The 20815-nt window shown below is 42.5% G+C and overlaps 1 protein-coding gene across 10 annotated transcripts in view; it reads left to right on the top strand.

The window, feature by feature from the left end:
* The window catches only part of LOC120096631 (uncharacterized), a 102268-nt gene that overhangs the window by 49382 nt on the left and 32071 nt on the right, over positions 1-20815 (top strand). For 6 of the 10 annotated variants that reach the window (XR_015637089.1, XR_015637091.1, XR_015637090.1 and 3 more), the window contains 2 exons: positions 15655-15830; positions 18585-19778. Coding sequence is in view for 3 of the 10 variants with exons in the window: in XM_087584565.1 (XP_087440691.1) it covers positions 15655-15830; positions 18585-18624 (216 nt within the window). In the remaining 7 variants the exon portion in view is untranslated. Of the gene's footprint in view, positions 1-15654; positions 15831-18584; positions 19779-20815 lie in introns of those variants that run through there. The other 4 variants (XR_015637095.1, XR_015637093.1, XR_015637094.1 and 1 more) reach the window with 1 other exon arrangement.

The following is a 20815-nucleotide window of genomic DNA, read 5'->3' as shown; positions in this document are numbered from 1 at the left end:
TTATTTTATTTTTTGACCATCTTATGTGGACTCAACACATGCAGTCCTCCCTGCTGTTCCCTTTTCCTCATAGGAAGGATATTTGAAAGTAAGCCAGGATGGAGGAGTCTAGCACACCAGCACCTCACAGTAGTCAGACTATTAGGCTATCTGCAAGTCAATACACTTCTGCTCAATCCAGTGTCTTCCCTGGGCCCCCAGACTATGGTTCAGGTTTTAGCAGAAATAGGTATCATTCAACTGGACATCTTTGACCAACCGTCAGGATTCTGTGAGGACTCCAGTGCTTGTCTGTGGAACAGAATAATTTCTACGTCATACAGTAGATATGAAGCTTCATGCATAGGGCTGGTGAAACAAACACACTGTACTATACCCCCAACAGCTTCCATAAGTGTTCAACAAACAGAGTGGTTGCCATGATGACAGAGATGGTGATTTCGATGTATGCTGGCCTCTGGGTCCCTAGGGGTCATACCTTAGTGACCTCACTATCCCTACTTGCTTCAGAGAGATAAGAATGATCATGTGGTCTGTGTGGTAGCAAGGCACGGGAAATGCAAGAGTGTGGGGCCAAGCAAGATAAAACATTGGAGAAAGAACCAAAAACCAATTAAATAAATTCTAATTTTAAACTTTCAATGGCTCTTTGTGGCTTCAGGAGAAAGGCAATTATATGATTATAATGTGAAGACAGTATGCAAATGAACTCATCTTGCTCAAACTCTCTCTCATGCTGACATAAAGTTGGGAGGAGGACCTGTTGGGATGTGCAGGAAGCTGAAACTGGGGAAATGGGAGGTATAAATGATCATTTTTTATTGTATACAGTATGAGAATCTCAAGTATAAAGAAAAAATAAAAACAAAACTAATCATTTTCATGTCATGAGACTGCCTGTATTTTGGGTATGGCAAATTGAAAACCTCTGAAAATGACCTTCTCCCATGCTGTGTTTGTTTTTCTCTCCATTTCTTTACAGTTCTGAAGCAGTTCACAAACCAAGTTTTTATGAAGTGTGTTTTTGTGAAGTGTGTGTGTGTGTGTGTGTGTGTGTGTGTGTGCGCGCGTGTACATGTGTGTGTTGTGTGTTGTTAATTACTGGTTTTGCCAACTAGACAAAGAAACTCCTATAGGCTGCCTGTTTTGGAACCCCTTCACTTTCTCATACCAGATGGGCAGGGAGAATCTGTTTATGAAACAAGAGTTGACTATAATGAAGCCTCTCAGATACAGGATCTGTAAATAGTTCTCAAAGGGCAGACATGAAAATGTAGTTATTCAGAACTGGAGTAAACAGAAACAATGCAAGCTTGTGAGTAGCAAGGAGATATCTATGGTGTGTCATCAATAGTATTGGTTGGTGGATAAGAGAGCCTCCAACCATGGTGTTAAGACAGAAGGCTAGGATATACAGCAAACCAGTTGCTAACATTAAACTAAATGGAGAGAAACTTGAAACAATCCCACTAAAATCAGGGACTAGACAAGGCTGCCCACTCTCTCCTACTTATTCAATATAGTTCTTGAAGTTCTAGCCAGAGCAATCTGACAACAAAAGGAGGTCAAGGGGATACAGATCGGAAAAGAAGAAGTCAAAATATCACTGTTTGCAGATGCTATGCTAGTATATTTAAGTGATCCCAAAAGTGCCACCAGAGAACTACTAAAGCTGATAAACAACTTCAGCAAAGTGGCTGGGTATAAAATTAACTCAAATAAATCAGTAGCCTTCCTCTACACAAAAGAGAAATAAACCGAGAAAGAAATTAGGGAAACGACACCCTTCATAATAGACCCAAATAATATAAAGTACCTCGGTGTGACTTTAACCAAGCAAGTAAAAGATTTGTACAATAAGAACTTCAAGCCTCTGAAAAAAGAAACTGAAGAAGACCTCAGAAGATGGAAAGATCTCCCATGCTCATGGATTGGCAGGATTAATATAGTAAAAATGGCCATTTTACCAAAAGCGATCTACAGATTCAATGCAATCCCCATCAAAATACCAATCCAATTCTTCAAAGAGTTAGACAGAACAATTTGCAAATTCATCTGGAATAACAAAAAACCCAGGATAGCTAAAACTATCCTCAACAATAAAAGGACTTCAGGGGGAATCACTATCCCTGAACTCAAGCAGTATTACAGAGCAATAGTGATAAAAACTGCATGGTATTGGTACAGAGACAGACAGATAGACCAATGGAACAGAATTGAAGACCCAGAAATGAACCCACACACCTATGGTCACTTGATTTTTGACAAAGGAGCCAAAACCATCAAATGGAAAAAAGATAGCATTTTCAGCAAATGGTGCTGGTTCAACTGGAGGTCAAAATGTAGAAGTATGCAGATCGATCCATGCTTATCACCCTATACAAAGCTTAAGTCCAAGTGGATCAAGGACCTCCACATCAAACCAGATACACTCAAACTAATAGAAGAAAAACTAGGGAAGCATCTGGAACACATGGGCCCTGGAAAAAATTTTCTGAACAAGACACCAATGGCTTATGCTCTAAGATCAAGAATCAACAAATGGGATCTCATAAAACTGCAAAGCTTCTGTAAGGCAAAGGACACTGTGGTTAGGACACAACGGCAACCAACAGATTGGGAAAAGATCTTTACCAATCCTACAACAGATAGAGGCCTTATATCCAAAATATACAAAGAACTCAAGAAGTTAGACCGCAGGGAGACAAATAACCCTATTAAAAAATGGGGTTCAGAGCTAAACAAAGAATTCACAGCTGAGGAATGCCGAATGGCTGAGAAACACCTAAAGAAATGTTCAACATCTTTAGTCATAAGGGAAATGCAAATCAAAACAACCCTGAGATTTCACCTCACACCAGTGAGAATGGCTAAGATCAAAAACTCAGGTGACAGCAGATGCTGGCGAGGATGCGGAGAAAGAGGAACACTCCTCCATTGTTGGTGGGATTGCAGACTGGTACAACCATTCTGGAAATCAGTCTGGAGGTTCCTCAGAAAATTGGACATTGAACTGCCTGAGGATCCAGCTATACCTCTCTTGGGCATATACCCAAAAGATGCCCCAACATATACAAAAGGCACGTGCTCCACTATGTTCATCGCAGCCTTATTTATAATAGCCAGAAGCTGGAAAGAACCCAGATGCCCTTCAACAGAGGAATGGATACAGAAAATATGGTACATCTACACAATGGAATATTACTCAGCTATCAAAAACAACGGCTTTATGAAATTCGTAGGCAAATGGAGGGAACTGGAAAATATCATCCTGAGTGAGCTAACCCAAACACAGAAAGACATACATGGTATGCACTCACTGATAAGTGGCTATTAGCCCAAATGCTTGAATTACCCTAGATGCCTAGAACAAATGAAACTCGAGACGGATGATCAAAATGTGAATGCTTCAATCCTTCTCTAAAAGGGGAACAAGAATACCCTTGGCAGGGAAGAGAGAGGCAAAGATTAAAACAGAGACTGAAGGAATTCCCATTCAGAGCCTGCCCCACATGTGGCCCCTACATATACAGCCACCCAATTAGACAAGATGGATGAAGCAAAGAAGTGCAGACCGACAGGAGCCGGATGTAGATCTCTCCTGAGAGACACAGCCAGAATACAGCAAATACAGAGGCGAATGCCAGCAGCAAACCACTAAACTGAGAATAGGACCCCCGTTGAAGGAATCAGAGAAAGAACTGGAAGAGCTTGAAGGGGCTCGAGACCCCATATATAAAACAATACCAAGCAACCAGAGCGTCCAGGGACTAAGCCACTACCTAAAGACTATGCATGGACTGATCCTGGACTCTGACCTCATATGTAGCAATGAATATCCTAGTAAGAGCACCAGTGGAAGGGGAAGCCCTGGGTCCTGCTAAGACTGAACCCCCAGTGAACTAGACTGTTGGGGGGAGGGCGGCAATGGGGGGATGTTTGGGAGGGGAACACCCATAAGGAAGGGGAGGGGGAGGGGGATGTTTACCCGGAAACCAAAGAATTATTATTATGTATTAAATAAATTAAAAAAAAATTAAAAAAAAGAACTCACAAAAAAAATAAATGACAAAAACAGTAAAAAAAAATAAATAAAAATGGGGTTCAGAGCTAAACAAAGAATTCACAGCTGAGGAATGCCGAATGGCTGAGAAACACTTAAAGAAATGTTCAACATCTTTAGTCATAAGGGAAATGCAAATCAAAACAACTCTGAGATTTCACCTCACACCAGTGAGAATGGCTAAGACCAAAAACTCAGGTGACAGCAGATGCTGGCGAGGATGCGGAGAAAGAGGAACACTCCTCCATTTTTGGTGGATTTGCAGACTGGTACAACCATTCTGGAAATCAGTCTGGAGGTTCCTCAGAAAATTGGACATTGAACTGCCTGAGGATCCAGCTATACCTCTCTTGGGCATATACCCTCAAGATGCCCCAACATATAAAAAAGACACGTGCTCCACTATGTTCATCGCAGCCTTATTTATAATAGCCAGAAGCTGGAAAGAACCCAGATGCCCTTCAACAGAGGAATGGATACAGAAAATGTGGTACATCTACACAATGGAATATTACTCAGCTATCAAAAACAACGACTTTATGAAATTCGTAGGCAAATGGAGGGAACTGGAAAATATCATCCTGAGTGAGCTAACCCAATCACAGAAAAACACACATGGTATGCACTCATTGATAAGTGGCTATTAGCCCAAATGCTTGAATTACCCTAGATGCCTAGAACAAATGAAACTCAAGACAGATGATCAAAATGTGAATGCTTCACTCCTTCTTTAAAAGGGGAACAAGAATACCCTTGGCAGGGAATAGAGAGGCAAAGATTAAAACAGACACAGAAGGAACACCCATTCAGAGCCTGCCCCACCTGTGGCCCATACATATACAGCCATCCAATTAGACAAGATGGATGAAGCAAAGAAGTGCAGGCCGACAGGAGCTGGATGTAGATCGCTCCTGAGAGACACAGCCAGAATACAGCAAATACAGAGGCGAATGCCAGCAGCAAACCACTGAATTGAGAATAGGTCCCCTATTGAAGGAATCAGAGAAAGAACTGGAAGAGCTTGAAGGGGCTCGAGACCCATTATGAACAACAATGCCAAGCAACCAGAGCTTCCAGGGACTAAGCCACTACCTAAAGACTATGCATGGACTGACCCTGGACTCTGACCTCATAGGTAGCAATGAATATCCTAGTAAGAGCACCAGTGGAAGGGGAAGCCCTGGGTCCTGCTAAGACTGAACCCCCAGTGAACTAGATTGTTGGGGGGAGGGCGGCAATGTGGGGAGGATGGGGAGGGGAACACCCATAAGGAAGGGGAGGAGGCAGGGGGATGTTTGCCCGGAAACCGGGAAAGGGAATAACACTCGAAATGTATACAAGAAATACTCAAGTTAATAATAATAAAAAAGGAATAAGCTAAAATAAAAAAAAAGACAGAAAGCTAGGACAATGGAGACCACCAGAGAGACATGCTGAAGGCGAAGGTATATGGTGCTAACGCAGCTCCCAAGAAGAGGCTCAAAGAAAAGGAGAGAATCTGCATGATTAGAATGCATTTTCCCTTTATGTCTTATCTGCTTCCCTCCCAGGCTATTTTTGGTAAGTCGGTATTAACCGTCTAATGAAATGCCAATTAAAGCAACTTTCAATAGGCTGTGTTTAGAAGACCCGATGCAAAGATGTATTAGCTCGGCAGTCAGTGTAGATGCTTGATTCTAATCCGAGTTGGATAATGAATGAAATTCTCAGCTGTTGTCACCTGGGATGGCAACATATAAAATAGAAAAGGCCGCTCTCCCAGTAATGAGTGCATTTCTCCTGGGTTCCTTTCATTGTCTCAAAGGGGTCTCCTTTTTCTTTTAGGCACCCAGTTCTTCCCCCAGTAGGAACTTTTCCACATCTTGCCACATGGTATCCCAGTGCTCATGCTTGTAGCATAAACTGACAATTACTCTAGTCTGCGCTGATATTTTCAGTGTTTTGAGTGACATCAGTATTTGCCAGTGTGTGAGAATCTGAATCCAGCTTTTCTGAACATTTTATGGTTGTGTCGCACGTGCATGCATACGGGAGATTGCAGTTTACACACGTGATTTGTTAAACAATAATGGCATCAAAAGGGGAATCAGACCAAGGTTTAAAACCTGGGTCTGCACATACCTTTCCACAGCAATCAGACTCTGACTCTTTTCACATTTCCTGCCTTTTAGCTCTTTGCTGTCTGTATCTCTTCATCCTCTGACTATCTGGTCCTCGTCCACCCTGACTCCTTGTCAGGTAGTCCTCATCCCTGATCCGTCTGCCTCATTGTGCTATCTTTCATTAAACTATCAGTTTCTCTTCATGTGTCTTGATTCTACCTGAGAACATTGTTGGCTGGGTATTGCTACTCAACCAGAGACAGACTGATGCTATGAATACTTGCCGAGCCTATTACTGGAAAATAGTGAGTTTAGAACCCCTGTCAATGGGCAAAGAGACACCTCTTTGGTGGTGTTGTCCTTCTATTAGGGAGGGACAGAGCAGTTGGCAGTCTTTTGTTTGATGTCTGACTTGGTGGCCAAAGCTTTTTTTTTTTTAATGCCCACGACTCATAAAAGTCAAGTCAAATCAAATCCAGGCAGTGCAAGGCAGAAGGAGGAAGACAGACCTATAAGCCGACCTGCTTTCTAATGCACAGCATAGGTGGGCCATAGATACCTGCTTGCCAACAAGCTATGCCCCATGGATGGAGGCCTACCGGCTGCGTGGTCAGCCTGCAGCAGGATGTACCACAATGTTGGAGTATGTGGTAGTCAGATGGGAGAGAAAGAAGTGCACAAACTTGAGCATTATGAAGAGAGATGGAATTGGAGAGTTGAGGGTGGGGAAGAGCAGCCAGTTCTGAGTGGCCAACCCTGCTACCTGGGGCCATGATGCGGTCCCAGCCCGAGCTGCTGCTGAGGGCCATGTCAGTCTATGGTTTTGCCATGGCAGAGGTCAGGTGTCAAGGCGTGGCTCATATTACAACTAGAGAATGTGGAATTGTCCCTGGTCTGGGCAGCTGTCACAGGGGACCACTTTGTTTAGGAGCTCTTCAAAGCTGTATAGTACAGTTTAATAATATGCTTTTAACTTTGAAAGTTGTTTGGGGCTAGTATAAGAAAATAAAATGTTTTTGTCAATTATCTTTGGTAATAGATGTTTGAAATGTAGATAGTTGGTAGGAGCTCCATCAACTGTACCAAGCAAGGAAACAGATGATGTACATTGGTGGGCAAAACTTTAAGTCATAATAGGTTTAAAAAGGAGATGCTGTTTTCTGGCTTTTGTGTCTTTGATGCTAAAAATCATGCCAATGAGTAGATGTTGCCCTATGTGGTGGTTTGAATAAAAATGGCCTCCATAGGCTATAAGGTGTGTCAAAATTGAAGGGGTGACCTTGATGGAAGAAATGAGTCACTTGGTGCAGATTTTCAGCTTTCAGAAGTTCAAACAAGGCCTAGTGACCCACTGTCTCTTCCTGAGGGCTATATATCCAGATGTAGAACTCTCATCTCCTTTTCTAGCACCATGTTGGCCTACATGCCACCATGCTTTCTGCCATGATGATAATGAACTAAACCTCTGAAGTATAAGCCAGCCTCAATGAAATATTATCTTAGAAGGGAGAACAAAATAGTCACAGGAATACAGGGACAAAGAGTGGAGCAGAGACTGAATGAAAGACCATTCAGAGACTGCCCCACCTGAGCATCCATCCCATATGCAGCCACTAAACCCAGTCTCTTTTGCTGATGTCAGGAAGTGCTTGCTGACAGGAGCGTTATATGGATGTCTCCTGAGAGGCTCTGCTAGAGCCTTACTGATACAGATGAGGATGCTTGCAGCTAACCATTGGACTGAGCATGGGGACCCCAATGGAGCAGTTAGAGAAAGGACTGAAGGAGATGAAGGGGTTCCCAACTCCATAGGAAGAGCTGACCCTGGTTATGTGGTCTCAGGTGAACCAACCCTAAGAGCAAGAACGAAGGAAAATTGGCCCCAAGGTCACAAGGTTCTGCCCCTTGTTAGCTGCTGCATTCAGGAGAGTGAGTTCTGCTCTTCATCATCTGGGCAACACAGAAGGGCTACTCCTGGTCAAAGGGGATGGGTGAGCCAGCCTGAGGGCAAAAGTGCAGGGGAGCTGTCCCAGCCACTTGTCTATTTTGAGATGACATGGGAATGGAGGTGATACTCGCTATCCCATCAACCACTGTGGCAGTTGGGAGAGCTGGCCCTGGGGTCATGAGAGTAGATGAGCAGGCCTTGTTCCTCTCTGGCTGCAGAACTCTGGGCTATGTACCTTGCCTGGACAACACAGCAGAAATTGGCTCTGGAGATGTGGGTGCAGGTGATCTGGCCCAGAGGGCATGAGAGCAAGAGAGTTGACCCTGTCTCCTGCTGATGGTGGCACTGGGTGGCCTAGCCAAAGCAGTGCTGGAGAGCTCACACTGGTGGTATGGGTGAGGGAGAGTCTGACAAGCTTTGCTCTTACCAAGGCGCAGGCTCGGAGATGGCCCACCCCCAAATCAATATCATATGCGAATGGTTGGTACACATGAAAGGACCAGTCCTGCTGTTTCATAGCTGAAGGATGTCCACAACACAGGGCAGCAACAGAATAACCTGGAGGAATCCTGATGAGGATCCAATATTGACAGTGTCACAGAAGCCAGAGATCTTGAACCAGACCAATGAGTCATTGCAATGAATATTTGTAAGTGAAGATATGTAGACAGAGGGGAATAGTGTAGGGCACACTGTGACATACTACAACTTCCATGATGAGATGTTTTCTATGCTTTTGTTGTTGTTGTTGTTATGTGTTTTTTAATGTAAAGGAGTTTGCAAAGGCAGAGGGCAAATATAGAGGGAGGAGGAGATGATCAGAATGGGGGTGTATGTTGTGAAACTCACAAACAATAAAAAGTTTAAAACGAGGTTAAAATAAGAATAAAGAGATAATCAGGTGGTTACTTTTATACATAATTATTGATTAATGCAGATGGTAAATGGTGGAGAACTATGGCTAATAAGATAGAAAGAAGGGCAGATAGAGGGATTCAGAGGTAACACTAGAGACAGTGCAAAGAGACAGAATTATGCAGTAATTTAAGGCCAATGTAGATGTCCTATTTTAACCCTTTTCCATTTTTCAAATGATCTTTTAATTTAATTTCTCAGACAATCATAAGGGCATCAATCATACGTCCCAGTTAAGATTTCTTTCTCTAATATCTAGCTGAAAAGGTACCTATCTAAAATTTTATTGTTAAATTTAATATGCTCTTAACTTTGAAATTTGTTTGGGGCTAATATAAGAAAATTAAATGTTTGTGGCAATGTTGTGGTAAAAATAAAAAGCAGCGGAACGATTCCCTCCCATACCCTGGTGGTTGTGCTCCTTCACTAGGTCTGGCTTCGGCGGGCCGTTTGAACTCACGTTAATTTATCTTGGATTAATATCTCTCCCAGCGGCTCTCTGCTAGCTGCAAACTCTTTGGTTTCAGCTACCCAGTAAAATCACGGTTCTAGAAGTCCAGCATGGGTTGGCCTATTTGGCTCCCTGTTCCCTGCTCCCTGCTCAGTCCACACTCCCAGCAACTGCCTCCTAGTTATAGTTAAACTCTAAACTCCCAACTACCCTTTAAAAATCAAGACTCAACAAACTGTAACCCAGGAATCAGATTTATATGTTAAATTCTCGATCCACAATACATCCACACAATAAATTCACTGCCAATAAATAACAATATAAACCGCCCACCTAGACTAGATAAAATTGACCTAGTCCATCTGGATCTGGATCATCCTGCGCCGTCATCTCCATGGTCTCGATTCTCTCACTTCTCTTCCTCCTCCCTCCTTCCTAGATTTTTTCTGCTTTCTACCCTTCCTTCTCATCCAATGATAGGCTTTATCCCGGATCTGCCATGCTGCGTAATGACATCATCCTACATGCCAATTTTCGTTGGTAATAGTTGTTTGAAATGTAGATAGATGGTAGAAGCTCCATCAACTGCACCAAGCAAGGAAACAGATGATGCATATCGGTGGGCAAAACCTTAAGTCACAGTCGGTTTAAAAGGAGATGCTCTTTTCTGGCTTTTGTATCTTTCGTGGTAAAAATCATACCAGTGAGTAGAAGATGTTGCAGTGTGTAGTGATTTGAATAAAAATGGCCTCCATGGGCTCATAAAGTGTGGCAGGATTGGAGGTATGACCTTGTTGGAGTAGGTGTAACCTTATTGGAGGAAGTGAGTCACTTGGTGCAGATTTTGAGCTTTCAGAAGCTCAAGCCACGCCTAGTGGCCCATTCTTGCTTCCTGCTGCCTAAATATCCAGATGTAGAACTTTCATCTCCAGCACCATGTTGACCTGCATGCCACCATGTTTTCTGCCTTGACAATAACAGACTAAACCTTTGAACTGTAAGCCAGTCTCAGTCAAATCTTTTTCTTTATAAGAGTTGCCATGATCATGGCATCTAATCACGGCAATAAAACCCTAAGACACTGTGACAGAGCTGCCTGGCACTCTCTTTGGACTTCTCTACTGTGTAGTGGATGTAAACAATGCAATGTCTAACATCTTTGCGGACCAGAGTAGGCCCCTTTGTAGTGAAGCTGCTCATGAGGCTGGTTATGGTTACATGTCCAGAAGGAAGTTCTGTTTTCTTAAGTAAATGGGAGATTTTTCACAGAGCACTAGAACAGGCTGTCTCTTTTGGTAACTGCACTGATAATTAGATATGAACTTCAGAGATGGGCAACAAAGCCCTCTTTAAGGTTGGTGAGGGTCACTTGAGCTCAGTGTGGCTCGCATCCAACAGTTTCAGGACCCAAGAAAGCTGAAGAGTGAAGGATGAGATTGAATCTACCAAGTTTCCTTGAAAGTCTAGAAGTTGAAAAGGATAATAGAAAGGGAACCATATATTTTAAAATCTTTGTCTTTACCTAAAATGTCTGAATTTGAACTTGTACTTATTATTATTATTATTATTATTATTAATACCTATTATCCAATATCACCAAGACCAGACTCAGGTATGCAAGACCTACATTATCTTCCTGTATCTCAACTGACCTACTGTCTATCCTCTTTCTCTCCCAGCCTATAAATAGAAGTGTCCACTCTAGTCATTACATAGGTATGTATTTCAGAAAGTTACTAGAAGTTCTCATAAACTCTGATTTAAGCAACTTAGATGTAAATATTAGGTGTGAGCTGATACATAGAGATAAAGGTAGGAATGTTAATTAGACAGAGATCAAAATGCCATTCTCGACTGTAACCATGATTAAATGGTTCGTCTTCTCAGTCTTTTCCTGGTCCCAGGTGCTGTGGTTATGAAATGTAGATCCACCCAATGTTCAAGTTCTACCTGAAATACAAATGAAATAATTTAAGAAAAACATGCCTCAGTGTGCCTACCATACCTCCGGTCCAAGGGACGATTCCTCTCATATATGCATAACTGGGTATCTCTCATCACCTTCCTTTTATAAGCAGCATTGACTGGAGAATTATTCATAAGACAGAGGACCCTGCCTTGCCTCTGTATCAGACATCATGCAGGAAAATGCACAGGAATCCTGAGCCATGGAATGTAGGGTGCCAGGCCATGGCTCCTATGACTTCATAGACCCTGTTTTGTTCACCTCCTGGGCTTTATATCTTCACTTGTTTCTCTTCTGCCACAAGCATGTTCTTTCTGCCCTTATTTCTAGTAAGAAGGCTTTATCCCAGGGATTTGGGGGTTTTCTGTTGCCTTTTCCTGCCACTTCCTGCCTAGATTTCTCAGTACTGCCATGATTTCTTTCTTGGGGTATCTGGTAAAGTGCTGGTTTCTCAGTCCATCTCCTGGAGGCATTAAATAAATAACAACATCCATTTTACCCCTTTCTAGCTCATTACACTGCTTTTAAATTCTCATCAGACAGGTTTTCTCATGGCAAAACTGACTCAGTGTAGAAGGCCACTTGTCATATTTGCTCTTGGCTGTTCAGAAAGGCAAACCAGCTACTGCTCAGCCTTACCCCATCAGGATGCCTGGAGCCCCTGTCTCTAAAGTGTCATTCAGGTTTAGAACTGCTTAGTGTTGGTTTTAACTCAGGCTCAGTTTTTGGCAGATAAGTCAAATCTACCATAGCTTTGCTTCCATAAATGACTATTGCAGCCTAAAGTTCCCCTATGTTGCTGGAAGAGTGACAAATTCTATCTATGGATTACTCTGTAGCACTTTGGGTGCAGGACAGGCTAGGCATATATTCCACCAGACATAAAGGGTTTCAAGCCCCCCACCCCCACCCCCAACCAAGCTGTATGGTACTCTATCCCTTATGTCAAATAGCATAATAATTAATACAACTTACATATACCTTTACATATACTTGATGTCTGATACTTAATTTAATAGAGACTATGAAAGAACCATTATACTGTATTGTTTAAGCAGTAATTGGAATATATATATTATTTTAAATTATTTTCATCCAAGATTTATTGGAATTAACATGATGGAACCCAAGGATATATTCAGCAAAATGCGTGGTCACACGTACAGATGCTGGTATCTGACAACTCAGATATTAGCGTTGTATTGGTTAGGTGACCTTGAACCAGTTGATTAGCTCACTTTTGTTGAAGAAGACAACACAGGTGCTGACAAATGGATTTGTTGCATGGAATGGGTTACTGTCATCAAAGCACCATTCCTGGCATATGTAAGGCTTGGTCAATGGCTGTGCGTCTTCTGTTTGTCACCTAAATTACATCCCTGGGCAGATCCAAAGCTTTGTTCTCTGCATGGCCCACAACATCTGCCAGAGCCTCCCACTCAGCAGGTGCTCAGTTACTCTGTTGATTTCTGGTAGAATTATTTCCCACAAGAAATGTCACAAGAGATGCTTTGGAAAAGCACACCGAGGCAGTTCTATTTGTAAAGCTGTCTGAGGACTGAGGGCAGATCAGAGACTCAAAGGAAAGTTTTTCTAAGACTCATTTGAGAGCCATTTGAACAAACCACCTCACTCTGAGCTCAAGGGATGCACCAGAAAGTTCCTTTCTGTATAGGATGTGGGAAGAAAGAAATGCAAACCAGTGGCTGGGCCAAGGCGAGGAGGGCTAAAAGGCAAGCTGTGCATGTGTGTGTGTCTGTCTTCTGTGGAGGGGAATGTCCTGGACAATTATAGCTTCAGGATTAGTCAGTGGCCCCTATTTCTGTTTCTGCGTGCTGTACCAGTGATTCTGAAAATGAGAATGGTGTTAAAATTGAAAATGGAATTAGGTCCTTTGGGAACAAGAACAGAAGTGGTTTGGGGAGAAAATATCCAAACTGAAAAACAAGAAGCAGAGATTGAACCACAGTTGTTGATTTCCTCATGGTTCAATACAATCTGAAAAACAGTTCCAAAGACTTAACATTTGTTTACTAGTGTTCCAGCTTGCTAATTAATAAAAGTGCTTCATTCCTCAACAGACTCTGATGAAAGGACATAAAGATAGCATAACACTGCACATGTCTGGCAGGGCCTTGCAGAGGAACCAGTATTCTGACTTCCAGGTCTTCAGCCAGAGCATTTGGTCTCACCTGTCTGTCCCCACCTGTCACTCAGATCCCCATCTCTTCTGCAATGGGCTTCAAAAATGAACAGCAAAATTGAGATGATTTTCTGATTCAAATAGGCTTAAAGTGCCAATCTCACTAACAATTTTAGGAGATAAAAGATTCTGAAAATGCACTTGCTTTACAAGTGATCTCTAGTATCCAGCTAATAGTCCTACACACATGGCTGTGCTCTTACTGAGAGCTTAAACTGACACAAGACCATTATGTAAAAATGGGTTCTACTTCTGTTTTGCTAGCAATGAAACATCAAAAAGCCTAAGAAGACAGCTCCATTCACCACAGCAGTAACAATAATAAAAATATTAAGAATACATTTAGTAAGAATGCCAGGCTGGTAACCAGAACACTGTTGAGAGAAATTAGGGATACAGATGAGCAAGAGATTACAAGGCCGAGGAGGAGAGTACCAGCATGGTGGTGGTGGAGGAAGCAGGTTGGGGCAGGGAGGACTAGAAGGGAGTGGAGAGGAACAACTGAAATGAAATGTGTTCAAAAAATACCACATAGAATCCAGTTACTTTATAAGCTAAGTATATTAAGAAGTCACAGAGGAATCCGAATGAGGGGATGTCCATGCAGCAGGAAACTCAACACCGTCAGGACAAGAACACTTCTGAAATTGATCTACGGATCCAACACAGCCTAATCACAAAGCCATATGATTTCTTTTGATGAGAGGCACGGGCTGATCATGACATTTACAGTGACAAGCAAAGGGCTCTGATTACTGGGCAACAATTTTGCAAATGACTAAAAGGGGGGAATTCAGGGTTTTTATTCCAAACCTTATGCTAGTTCTACAGTCCCCAGGTCTATGGGGCACTGGGGCAGCAACATGCGGAGAGCAGTGAGTGGAATCAAGAACACAAAGTGTATTTAGCAAAGAAATTTAAAATGAGTTTTTCTTCCAAGAATGGCAGCAAGAGCAGGAACAGGCTGTACAATGAGAGTGTGCACTTAAAGTCAGTCCATATATGTGAAACGTACCCGGGTTCTGTGTTGGTTGCTTTTCTTGTTGTGATGAAACACCTAACAAAAGCAGCTTAAAGAAGAAGGGGTTTATTTATTTGTCTATTATTTTTATTGAAAAAATATATTTTCCTCATACAATCTATTCTGATTACAGTTTTCCGTCCTCACCTCCTCCCAGATCCTTCCCTTCTCCCCTCTTACCCAAATCCACTCCCTTTCTCTCTCTTTGCATTAGAAAACAGGCACTTAAAAATAGTAAAACAAAAAGTACATAAAACTAACTAACTGGGCAGAACAGAACAAAACAAACAGAAAAAAAGGAGTCAAAGAAAATGTGCAAGGAATACATATAGATGTAGCGACACATGTTCATACACATGTGTCGCATAAAAAATTGGGAACCACAGCATATACACCTGTAGGGTTAAAAAATGAAGGAAAATGAGGAGGACAAGGAAGAAGAAGTAGGAGAAGGAGAAGGGGAAGGGGAAGAAGAAAGGAGGAGGCAGAAGAAGCAGGAGAAGAGGAAGAGGTAGAAGGAGGAGGAGACTGAGGAGGAGGAAGAGGAGAAAGAACAGGAGGAGGAGGAAGAAGCAGGAGGAGAAGGGGAAGGGGAAAGAGAAGAGGAGGAAGAGGAAGCAGGAGGAGAAGGGGAAGGGGAAGAAGGAGGAAGAGGTAGAGGAGGAAGAGGTGGAGAAGGAGGAGGAGGAGGAGGAGGAGGAAGAGGAGGAGGAGGAGGAGGAGGAGGAGGAAGAAACCACAGCACCAAAACTGCCATTGAGAGTGTGTTGTGTTGTTCATCTGCTGCTGGGTATGGGGCCTGCCCAGAGAGTTTATTTTGGCTATTGATGGGAAAACATGACCAAAGGAACAAGAGATGGCTGCAGTCATGTAGAGAAAAGAGAGAGATTGAAGGAGAGAAAGAGCATAGATGGGGCCAGGGCATTAGGGCAAGCATGCCTATGCACATACTGGTGCTCAGCTCACTCCTTTTTGTTCACTTCAGGACCCCGACCCATGGACCCCACCTATGGACCCCACCCATGGATCCTACCCATGGACTCCACTCATGGACCCCACCCATGGACCCCACCCATTGACCCCACCATGGACCCCACCTATGGACCCCACTGTGGATCCCCCATGGATTCCAACCATGCAATGGTGTTACCCATATTTAAGGTAGATCATCCCACTGCAATTGACTTAATTTAGAAAAGCCCAAGTAGTGTAGTGTGTTACTCTACAAGGAACAGAGGGACAGAAAGATTGGTGACTACCAGGAAGGAGAAGGAGGAAAAATGGGATGTAAAACCCTGTGGGAGTCCTTAATGGGTAATGGGTGATGCAGGGGTTCTCAAATAGTGGTACCAGAGAGTTGCACAGTTCTGGGCATACTAAGATCCACTGGCTGGAGCATTTTGTTAAAGTGAATAATTATGAATATATTAATTATATTTCAGTGGAGTTGTTAGTCAAAAAACAACCACAACAGCCAAAAGAAAATTGTTGACAACAGAAGTCATTGAGGACCACAATAACGAGGGATTCCTATCTGTGTTCTCCTTTTCTCTAAAACTCAGAAATCCTTCCCCCCACTTCTCTGATGCTTTTGTGCACGCTAGAAAATTTGAATATCCATTACCGTAATCACACAGCCCATTCTACAGTGTCACGTTACAGCCCATTTTATTGTCACGAGCCAGGGTGGAATGTTTTATACTACCAAGCACTTATTGTTCATCTCACCAATTGACTCTCGGAATTATAATTGGCTCCATTTTTCTCAGAAACTAAAATCAAAACCCAGGAAGTAAACAAAAATTCCCAAACTCATAAAAGAACTCATAAAAGAACTCAGACCTGTCCGACTTCACAGACCGCTTTCAATTCTTATTCTATGCCCACCCCATTCAAAACTAAAGCCCACCTCCCCGTCATAGTGGATTCCCGCTCTCGTTCATAACTCGGCTTCCTGTAAGTTTCCCACTTCACTTATTTGAAGATGTTTTCATGACCCCTTTAGCCCTTTCTTCTCCAAACTAACCTTCTCAGCCTTCATTACTTCTTCCTTAGGTTTTTAAGTTATTGTCCCGAGCCAGTCCTATATCTGCTCTAAAGTGATTTGTCTGGGGGCAAAAACATGAAGGCATTACTCTAGCCATGCTGCCTGAGGTACCTTAAAACTGCACGCTTATCTCCTCAACCTGACTTTAAAGGCTGGCCATTTTGGCAAAGTGCATTTGAAAAACTGGAGTTCAGATAGGTTAAGGTTTGTCTAAGATAACCTAGCCAGCCATAAAGCAGCAGATGTAGAAATGAAACCCGGGTCTTTCTTTTCAGTCATTACTGACTGAATTAATTTGACTGTTAGGAATCCCCAGACTCTCAACTTCACAGACCAACAAAAATTGACTCCAGGTCTCCAAAAGTATCCTGCTGAAGAACTAGCATTTTCTAAGCAACTGGAGGTCGTAAATCTTAGGGCAGTTGTCACTTTGTAGCCAAGTGTATTTGTTGTAATTAGAAGTCCCTAAAATTTTGAAGGGCTCTTTGTTTGCTGAGCTGGATATTTTCTCTTGAAAGGAAAAGAACAAATTTTTTACTCAGCATGGTTTGATGTCACTGTTTTTCTTACCACAGTGAGGTACTGTCCTAGAGAGAACATTCCTCAGCTTCTCATTCCTTTCTCCCAGGATCCAGGATTCTCACTTCCCAGGATGCCTTTTAGCCACAGCAATGGAAAAAGAGAAGCTGTTATTTTGATAAAAGCATAAAATGCATCTTGTATGCTGAGAAATACTTTCCCCTAAAATGTTTGGAGTCCTGGGCAGCTCTCTGGCAGTTGATGAGCCTGGGGAAAGGATCCACGCCTTGCTGGAGAGGTCCAGCCTTTGGCTACAGGCTTTGGTTACACCCAGTGGTGACTAGGAGCTCTCTCGACAGGAGATGGCTCTCGCTAGTTAAGGCATAAAGCTTGCTTTAATGAGGCATTTGGTGTGGAGCTGCCTAAGGTCAAACTATGGCAAAAGGAGGCAGCTTTTCTCACGACTTCCCAGGAAGTGATTCCTGCCCATCAGCAAAGGCAACGGAGGTTGCAGGAAGAACTTTTATGGGTGACAGGGCTGCCGTTTAGTTCTCAGTTTTACTCTGAACATAAAAAGTGAGTGGGATGTAAAGTGAATAGAAAAAATAGAATTAATAAATAAAAATAAAAGAGAAATGTAAATGTAAAAATTTAAGTTGAATATATATATATATATATATATATATATATATATATATGAACAGAGGGAGGAAGGAATGGGAGTCTGAATAGTACTATCTGCTGCATGTAGAGGTCCAGCTAGAAGAGGAAATAAAGTCCTCCCGTAGAGTTCTTTGAGGAGCCAGAGGGCAGGTAGCAAGCTTACCTCCAACACCCTTTTCACTACACAGCAAGCATCCCCAGTGGTTGCTAGTACAGCAAAGGGCTTCAGCCTGCACAATAGTCAGGGATGCTCAGTGAGTAATTGAAAACAAAATTTCCGATTTAGAATACTCTTGTCCAAATATTATGGCTAAGACGTGCTCAACCCACAGAATTACCCCTGGCAGTAAGTGATTCTAACGACTCTTTGTGTATGTGTATGTTAGTGTATGTGTATGTGTATGTGTATGTGTATGTGTATGTGTATGTGTATGTGTATGTGTATGTGAATGCATATGTGTGCTTTATCCAAAAGGCTCAACTATTAAGATTTAAGCTCAGATGCATTCCACTCCACACATTTAGCACTGTGCTTCATAGTTTCCCCATCTTAGAAAAGAAAAAAAATGCTTTCCTCCATGATTCAATTAGACATTTTGGTATGCCCTAAAGTTAAAAAAAAGACAGTTCATGCTTTGGGAAAATTGTATTGTTTTTGCTCTAACCACTCCCTCCCCTCTTTCTAGAACTCATCTCAACCCAGTGATAGGAGGTGAAATCTCGTGATTGGCACCATTTATTATTCATCTCAGCATTTATGTAAGCGAATGAGGTAAGTTCATAGGGACTGGCAGAGTGGCACTGAAAATGTAAATGAGCTCCCCAGCCCCATTGAGAAGATGTCAGAGGGAGACAAAGGCTTCTACTGCACACTGGGACTTAGTGCTGGGAGCTTTGGAGACTTAAAGGCGAGCAGAGGGGGCTGAGGATTTAGCTCAGTGGTAGAGCGCTTACCTAGGAAGCGCAAGGCCCTGGGTTTGGTCCCCAGCTCCGAAAAAAAAAAAAAAAAAAGAACCAAAAGGCGAGCAGAGGAAACAGCGTCTTCATTTGGGTCATGTGGTTGGAGATCTCTTCTTTAAGTCACGAGAGCATATTTCAGACAGAAGCATCTGTAGGCTTCACTTTAGTAGTTGTTTTATGAAGGAAGATTATACTGTAAGTGCCACCATTTGTTTAAGGACTGAACAGTGTTTTGGGAATCTTTGTTCAGAAAATGATGTCCTGAGTCTAGATGTAGCAAGGCAATGGTTGCAAGGTGTGATGACTAGTCCTGGTTTTCAACTTGACTACTTCTGGAATGAACTACAACCCAGAAATGGATTGATCCACATTTTAAGGCTGGAAGACACAGGTTTCTGATCTGGATCTTGACATAGAGATCTTGAGGCATAGTGGCCATGAAAAGCTTAGGCCCTGGCAAGGTAGTACATACCTGTAACCCCAGCAGATTGAAGCAGGCAAATCTCTCAGTTCAAGACTAGCCTGGGACAAAGCAAATTTCCAGATGCAGGCATTGTGGCACACACTTTTAATCTGGGCCAGACCTTCTTTCTGCTGGAGGCCTATATAAGGTCCATAGAAGAAGGAAGACTCCCTAATACACAAGATAACTATGCCTACTATACAGAGGTGCCATGCTGGAGTGAGCCACTGAATTAATTTAATGTGAATGAAAAAAATCCTTTTAAGTTGGACAGTTCCAGAGAATCATTGGATGATTCTGGGTTTACTTTTCTATAAGGAGACATTACATAAATGTTTGTGCTTTATGGGCCTAAAGATTTTCTTCTCAAGAACTTCTGCTTGGCTTGGAGGCGTGGAAGAACCCACAGCAACAGGTTGGACAAGCCAGTCTGACATGGTCTAATAAAACTTTATTTAAACACAAACTGTAGTTATCTGGTCCTTGACTATAGATCCTCCTTTGGAGGGGTTCCTCTGTGGATGTCTGGAGTCTGGATGGATGTCTGCTTTTTCAGAAGAGGTAGCCATTAGGCTTTGTAATTTATTTTTTGGCTTCTTCCTCTTTGCTTCTATATCTTCATCACTATTACCTGCTGTCCTGCTCCAAGACCAAAACTTCCTAATCTAGCTTCTTACTTGTGCTCTGGGCTGGCCAGTCTATAAGGTAGTCATATTGAAGTCCTTTCTAAACCAAGAGTAACAAGGCTCTAAGGAAAATGACTTAAGGGGCAATGAGAAGATATCAGCCAGCACTTGGAGAAAATGTTCACGCTGCAGAACACGAACTTCTTGAAGGTTCTGAAGGCTCTTGGGTTTCTGGTTCTATTTTTCCATAATGTTAGCCAAATTCTATTGAGTTTGGGATTCTGGGTAAGGATAAAAAACTGAGTCTGCAGGGCATAAGCTCATTCAACAGAATCTCACAGGCTGAAGTTTTAAAAGAAACGTTATGGGTCTGCTTTAACAACAGAATTTCAGTAGAGCAGATACCTACCACAGAGTTACTACTGTGAATGCGTTGCTTGCCCAGTATATGGACTACTATTTGAGTTTCATCTAAGTAAACTGGTAACTGGTAAAATTGAAAATTGGTGACTTGAAGATGACCCCAGGAATAGCAAAACAGTCATCCAGCCTTTTGAGTCACACACGGGTCACATTACCTCCTTGCATGACTGAGGCAGGAACCCATAATAAACTACTTGGCCAAGCTTGGTGGTCTTGGAAGGACTGCTGACTAAGCATCCAGTCTGACTTTTGGAAAGGTGGCACCATGTTATCTCCTTCAATGTGATGACTGGAAGGGCTGTCACCTAGTGATTTTATGATTTTATGATTTTATGATTTTATTGCCAGACTGCCTGGCAATGTTCCTGATACAGATTAGGTCCTCAGTGTTGTTATGCTAGATAGAAACAAACAAACCAGATAAATCACATTACATTTACAGGAA

This window comes from Rattus norvegicus, chromosome 14 (assembly GCF_021556685.1).
Source record: "Rattus norvegicus strain SHRSP/BbbUtx chromosome 14, alternate assembly SHRSP_T2T, whole genome shotgun sequence".
Taxonomy (NCBI): domain Eukaryota; kingdom Metazoa; phylum Chordata; class Mammalia; order Rodentia; family Muridae; genus Rattus; species Rattus norvegicus.
This window is presented reverse-complemented; position numbering and strand designations above follow the sequence as displayed.